The 7,466-nt window shown below is 41.5% G+C and overlaps 1 protein-coding gene across 3 annotated transcripts in view; it reads right to left on the reverse strand.

Annotated features, from left to right (window-relative positions):
- Positions 1-7,148, reverse strand: part of LOC134067109 (CMRF35-like molecule 8) — a 9,886-nt gene extending 2,738 nt beyond the window's left edge. Inside the window, exons 1-6 of one of the 3 annotated variants that reach the window (XM_062522220.1) lie at positions 7,038-7,148; positions 6,383-6,548; positions 5,443-5,588; positions 740-793; positions 412-471; positions 1-23 (exon numbers count right to left, since the gene is read on the reverse strand). The exon at positions 1-23 is cut by the window's left edge and continues 7 nt beyond it. In XM_062522220.1, coding sequence (XP_062378204.1) covers positions 1-23; positions 412-471; positions 740-793; positions 5,443-5,588; positions 6,383-6,548; positions 7,038-7,095 — 507 coding nt within the window. In that variant the 5' untranslated portion in view covers positions 7,096-7,148. The remainder of the gene's footprint in view (positions 24-411; positions 472-739; positions 794-5,442; positions 5,589-6,382; positions 6,549-7,037) is intronic. The other 2 variants (XM_062522299.1, XM_062522384.1) reach the window with 2 other exon arrangements.
- Between the last annotated feature and the right edge of the window lie 318 nt (positions 7,149-7,466).

The raw sequence follows: 7,466 nt of genomic DNA on the forward strand, positions 1-7,466 counted from the left end.
TCCTGGTGTTCCCACTGGTGATGCTGATCAGAGATACAGGATGTAAGATGTACAGTATTGACTAAATGTTATGCATTAAAGGGTTAAGATACAGTACAGTGTAGGAGATATGTATCTCAGCATCAACACCATCTCAGTCAAAAATTAGATAAACATGGAGAGTGAAGGCTCTCCACACATAGTATATGTTAATTAAATTATGTTTTCTTAGAAACCCACAAAATATTCTTCTCCTGGTCTTAAATATCAATTTGTAGGCAAACACCTACAGGAGCCTGATTTAGAGGTGTTAGCGTTTGAACGGGGTTAAACAAAGATGCCAACTCCATCAGGTACTGTATGATGTGGCATGGGCTAAAGAGGAGAGAAACAACCGGCAGACAGTGAGTTATTGAAGCGATTTTCTTTTACCTTGTGGGTATGTTGTGGCATACAGATGTGTGGTTGGCTGCAGCTTTGGGAATGCAGTTCCTGGACCGAGATTGACATAAGGATGTACAATATTAATTTAGAACATTTTTTTTTTTTTCTTATATATATTGTTTTTCCATTTAGATGCATTTAGCTGCTTTTGTCTGAAGTGACTTGAAACAGATGAGGACTAACATTCAAGGTACATTGCAAAAATTCCTTAGGGTAACAATTAATACCACTTTGCAAACATCATATGTGTAGATCTCCGTGGAAGGGAAAGATACAGTAGGAAATAAATCAAATAGGGAGAGGGAGTGTTTGTTACCTTCATTATTGATTGGTACGTTGGACAGCAATGTTGGAGAGATGGTGGCTTGACCTAAGTGTGGATTTCCAAAAGAATTAGAAAATTATAGGAAAGGGGAAAATACTTGAAAAATAGAGAGGTCAAAAAGGTCAGAGGTGCAAAAAATAAATTGGATAATGAAAAGCTATAGTAATATTCAGATTTAGTCAGCTAGCTGACACACATCCAAAGCAACATAAACAAAAGGGAACAACCAAGGTGTAGTGCAACTAACTAGGACATGTCAGCTTGTGCAGCTATTCACTAATTGGGGGCAGCCACTAAATGTGGGGCAGCCGTGGTGTACTGGTAAGAGCTTCGGGCTTGTAACCGGAGGGTTGCCGGAACGATCCCTGACCAGTCCACCACGGCTGAAGTGCCCTTGAGCGAGGCACCTAACCCCTCACTGCTCCCCGAGCCCCGCTGGTTGGGCAGGCAGCTCAATGCTCTGGGTTAGTGTGTGATTCACCTCACTGTGTGTGTTCACTAATTCGGTTAAATTGGGTTAAATGCAGAGGAACGAATTTCCCTCACGGGATCAAAAAAGTATTCTATTCTATTCTTTTTAAATGCTACTGATAATCATGAAGAAAGCTCAAACAAAGTTGGTCTGAGGGCAGGAGAAGGCAGAGTCCAGTGGTACAGTAGGTTCTAGCTAACATGTTCAGTTGAAGAGGAATAGTCTAGTGTTAGGTGCTATGTTTAGTAGGTGCTAGATTCAGCATGTAGCCCAGTGTAAATTTGGGCTATAAACATTTAGTTAAAGGTTGGGTACGGAATTAGCAAAACGGACGGCAGAGTTTGAACATATACAACCTCAAGTCCCGCCCTCCATGCACGAGCGACAATTCAAATGCGCAGCGCGAGAGCGAGCCAGGCTAAATGAAATGCCATCCTGGCGTCTACAGCACTATGAGCTCTAGTCTCCATACAATCACTCACATCAACTTCCCCAATTACATTCTTTAGGCTATTCACCTCCAAAGGGTTGTAGTACATATGGTTCAGTAGCCATAGGTGTGTATATTTGAACAGAATCTGGTTTGTTCTTACCAGGGCGATTATATCCTGAAATATCCGAGTTTAGTGCTGCCCCGTTGGTTCGCCTATTCCACCGTAGCTCCAAGCTGTTAAGTTTCGATTTCATGTTTACAGCACTCTTCGTGTCATGGTAAAATGTAATTTTTGCTACATAGCTTATTTATTGCGTGGGTGATTGAGTTTCCGTAGGTATCCGCTGCCTTAGTTAGTTTGTATAGAAATGAAGTGACACAACAAGAGGGGAACATGGACGTGCAGCAGCAGGCAGTTGGTTTCGTTTCAGCACTGACTCGCGGTCACCAGCTTTCGAAAGGATCGCGCGCAGTGGGGAGGGGGAGTAGGAAGAGGAGTAAGACGTTAGATTGACGATCGAGCTGTGAAATGATGGTATGGGGTGAGGAATTCTATTGGCTGGAGTTTTTCGAGCCCTGCCCGTTCCGCAGATGATTGACGTGTTTAATTTCCATTTCAGTGCTTCCAACTTAGTGGCTATAAGTGGGTTAGGAATAGGATTTCAAGTGATTTTGCAAAAATGGCCAAAAAAGCTCATTCCATACCCTACCTTTAATTTTTGTATTTTATTACAATGTAACAAATGTTGTTTGTAATATTTCAGAGTAAACAGATATGGTGAAAATACTTAATACTAAATCGTTTTAGTTAAGTTTTCTTTCTTTGAATTGTGATCCAATCAGCTCTGGGGGTCACAGGTCAACTAGGACAGGAAAGCTAACGTGAGGAGAACGACTCGGGAGAAGAGGGGGAGACGACGATGTGACAAGTTGGTGTAGTGAGATCGCTAGAGCTAACAATTGGGTAGCACACTCAGTTGGGCTGTACCTACAGTAAATGTTATAAGATGAACGGATAGTGAATCTAGATATGACAGTTTACTGTGGGCTAGCGGGATTTGTGTGTGTTACTCGAGAACTACAGAGTTTTCACTGTATGTAACAGCACATTAAGTTAGCGAGCTAGTCAGTGATAGCTAGCTGCTACCGAGTGGGAGTGATGGACTATGCAAGAGGTTAGCTAACCCAGCAAACCAATTATGCATCGTCCGTGCTACCAAGCTGAGCCGACCAAGTGTGAGAGACTGAGAATTCCCGTGTGGTGGACATAGACAGTAAAAGATATGGACAGAGCTATCACGTAGACGGCAGCAGAGACCGAGGAAGCAAATTTCAACGGTTTTTTTAGGTCTTCTTATTTCGTCATAGGTCTCCTGCGCAGGCTCAGATGTCGTACATGTGACGTAGGCACGTAGTCTGACCGAGTCTGACCAATGGCGACGCTTTACTCTCGCTGGACGCATGCGCCTTTAACACTTTAGCATTGACTTCGGAAAAACGTTAATTACTCAGCCGATAAGACAGTTACGAGATTATTATGTCAATTTCACAATGTAGTATGTACCCCGACAATAGAAAATGTTCATATAAAGGCTTAAAACGCTTCAGCTCTAACGTAATTTGATGTCAAAGTGGCGCTTACGCCCCATAGGATTCAATGGAATGGCCAGCTAGCCACGGTCTTCTCGTTAGCATGGCGGCCGCCATACTGTCTACACTCTCAGAACGTTCGCTGCCCCCTTGGTGGTGGACAACCCAAGGACTCTTCTGTCTAGTCATCTTGGTCTTCATGAGCATCGTTGAGGATATCTTCCCATTCCGCCTGCTCCGCGTGGCTGCGGTAGGGACTGCAGCCATTGTCGCGCGTGAGTGTTCTCTTCTCCATGGCGGGAGTAGCCATGTTATTTCATCGCACCCGAGCGTCGTTCAGGCCTGCACCTGTAACTCTTTTGGTACCTTTTTCTTTTGTTAGAAATATGTTATTACTGCCGGCTTTAGGATATGGGGTATATTGCTATCTTTTGAATATGTGATACAGCTGTGTATTGAAGGTGTGGTTGACAATCTTTATGTATGATAAGAATTTATAAGGGATTTTGCATTTGTGCTATTTTGTCAGTGAATGCATATTGAATGTATGTGAATCAATAGGCTACTTATTTGAAAGTAAATAGTTGATGTCTTTAAATCTAATCTTTGACATTATTTCACATTTCATGATTGGTTGTGTGTGTACATGTAGGCCGATTGAGATTGCCCTGTTTAAATGTGTGAATGGTCTATTAGGGGTTTAGCCTATAAACACAAGTGATCTATTTCTGGATTAAGTTAATTGGTTAGTTATGACTGACAGTTAAGATAAAGATCTTACTTAATTCTGAATATTCCTATACACACAGAGTATTGATAAGTAGTTCCTTGAAGCATTAGTTACCTCAAGAAAGAGATTTCTTAACAGTTAAAGAATTCGGGAAGCGCACCCCACTTTACATAGCCAGGACGGCTAGGGGGCGCTACAAGCATGTTCAGTTGAAGAGGAATAATCTAGTGTTAGGTACTATGTTTAGTAGGTGCTAATTTCAGCATGTTCAGTTGAAGAGGAATAGCCTAGTGTTAGGTGCTATGTTTAGTTGTTAGTAGTGCTAGGAGAAGTTGGGTCTCCAGGAGACTTTTGAGAATAGAGATGGATGTTGGCACTCTGATTAGCCTGGCTAGCGCCACCACTTCTCAATGGTCTGGCAGCCAAACTTCCACTTTCTTGTACTTGAAAAAAATGCCCAGATCCATTTATTGGGCGCCACATTCTGTGCATAGCTCATCATCGTCTTGCTTTCCTTCCTGTTCTGTGATTGGTCCCCTATCTGAGGCAAAAATTAGGGCGGTAGTTTCCAGGCTGCCTTATCAGCGTGAATCAAATCGCACGCAAGGAACGCCCAGGCTACACTCTGATAGGAACTAGAACTGTTCCAACAGGGAAAAATATGAGGAAAGTTTGGATTTCCTTGAGTGCATGCATGGATAGCACAACATTCGGAAGTATGAGGACATTCTGTGGGTGCAAAACCAAAGAGTGTTTTAAGACTTGACCACAGCTAAATATTACTCTCCCGATTGACGTGCATTGCTTTTAAAGGGACATGCCAACTTTCTACCCCAAGGATGAACTAGAAAAGCACTACGAGAGCGCAGACCTCCCGCAAGCGAAAACGTAACCACCTCCTGGATCCAAATGGTGATCTGGATCACTCACAAAATGTAATCGTTTGTACCTTGGGTCATGTCAGACCTTTCCTGACAATTTCATTCTTTTTGAGGTATTTTGCTAATAAACAGACAAACAAACAAACCCTGATGAAAACATAACCTCCTTGGAGGAGGTAATAATCTCTCTGCTCTGTGCATGCTTTAACCGAGTCTATAACTCTCTTAATTTAGCATTATTCACTGGGTGGGCAAACACAAATTACAGTTAAGCGTATTTCCCAAAAAGTGAATACATGCATCATGTGATGGCACAATACGATATTACAAGAGAGCTGTCCCGGCACAAGTTGGTTTGCATGCTCAATGGCTTCTGGATGACAACAGACGAATAGTTTTTTTTTTTTTTTACATAATGGTTTTTGTACTTTTGTTACGTCAGTATGGTTATTTCTTCACATTCTGTTACCATTTCCAAGGTGATTTCTGGATGTTTGAAACTGAAAAAGCCAAATATCTTATAAATATCTATGACAAAAAAAAACAAACACTGACTGAACACACATCACATCACATGGGTGTCCTCACCATCAGTGACATTAATGTAGACTTCCTCATACACATCAATAGCAAATGGTATGTCCACGGCGCACTGATAAAGGCCATCATCCTCGAAACTCAGCTCTGTGATGTCCACCTGGAAGGAGTCTTGCCCATTATCATACAGCGAGTACCTGTCAGGTGAGGTTTTACATCAGTATAAAAAAAATGTGATCATGATCAATATAACAAAATCAACAGAGATGGAAAACTCCAGCCTCAGAGAGTCCTACCACATATCTGGTATATATCATAACCAGCTGATTCTAATTAGCACAACTCTTCAGCCAGGTAGAGCAGATAATTGATGAGATTGCCTGTGTTAAGTGCACAGGTAGAACCAATACATGATCGGATTTTTACACCCTGAACACAGTTCAGTTCAGAGTTGTCCATCTCTGAAAACCAATTTTAATAATGAATGATAATATAAAAAAAAAAAAAAACAATTGGTAGATCTCCCATTGCGTTTTACAAGTACTAGTAGATCTCCCATTGTGTTATACAAGTATTTATGAAGCACACAAATTATAATGTGTGCTATTTACATAGTAGCTCACATTATAATTCCATAACCAGCTTATGTTTCCTGTCTGTCGTTATTACACGCACACATAGTCACGGTGATTGTGCAAGGGCACAGTGGTGGAGTTGTTGAGCAATGGAGTCGCAAAAACTCCAGCAAGAATGAGGCGAGGCGACTGAGTGAGCAAGAGAGAAGCATACTGTAGAGGGGTGCGGTGGGAGAAATAGTTTTCTCAAAGATGGTAAAAATGCAGAATGACAAAAAGAGTGCAAGAGATAGAGAGAGAGAAGCAGAAAGAGGGAGAACTAGAGAGATGACTTAGCTGCCGTATACAACCAGTGACAGAGAGAGAGATGAAGAGAGAGATAGAGAGAGAGAGGAAGAGAGAGAGATATAACTGACCTGCCCTGTTTGACCAGCTTGTGTGTGGCATCAGTGTGGACCATATCCTTACAGAAAGGATGCTCGCCCTGGCAGAAGTACTTGGAGTAGCTGCTGTAGCGCTGGCTGTAGTTACACCTGATGCTGGCATTCCCGCCCTCTGTGCCCGACACCACAGTGGTGCCATCTGTCAGGGCATTTCACTGGCGTTACTTTCTTAAGTTCCATCATAGACATGATATTATACTGTAAGTTATAAGGGTTACTCTATATTTTAAGGTTAAGTTATAAGGGTTACACTTTACTCGGATATGCTCCCAGGAGTCAACCTCAGGTTATAAAAAAAAAATGTCAACAGTAACACTGCAATGGGCAATTGATGTTAGGGGTGATGTTCAACAACAATTCACATACAGTACTGAGCTTGAATTTTCACTTTTTGACTTTCCAAGTGCAGTCTTACCAATATCAATCATTCATCTTTTTAAAGAAACTAGTTTAGCTGTTGCCTCCAAACTTACCTAAATATTTACTACATGTTAGTTAACACATGATGAACATACTGTACAACGAATGTGTAAGAAAAGCTTTCACAGCATGGCATCACAAATAACAGGACATAAAGTGATTAAAAAGTAAAGTTATTTTCTGATTATATCTTTACTACATGACTTACCCGTGACTGTCAACACACTGCAAAGCAAGAAGATCTTCAAGCAGGGACCAGGCCTCATCTTCAGTTGTTTTCTCTATATATCTCTCTCCCTCTCTCTTATTAGGAGATGAATGATGCCTCTCACAACAGTGTTTTTTAGTCCTAATATGGACAGCTGGTGGAGTTAAGATAAGTTAAGACTGTCCTCTCTGTGTTGCAAGCTGAGATGGAAAGAGATAGCAGTGCAGTGTGTGTTTGTGTGTGTGTGTGTGTGTGTGTGTGTGTGTGTGTGTGTGTGTGTGTGTCCACACAAAACCGTCTACACAATTTATTTTTGACAAATTACCCTATTTCAGTTTGAAGTCAAGACACACATGTTCACATGTATTATGTTTTACATAAAACTCTACATCTGTATGTGTTATTTAGAAAGAGGAGGCATCAGAAACA

This window comes from Sardina pilchardus, chromosome 1, assembly GCF_963854185.1.
Source record: "Sardina pilchardus chromosome 1, fSarPil1.1, whole genome shotgun sequence".
Lineage (NCBI taxonomy): Eukaryota > Metazoa > Chordata > Actinopteri > Clupeiformes > Clupeidae > Sardina > Sardina pilchardus.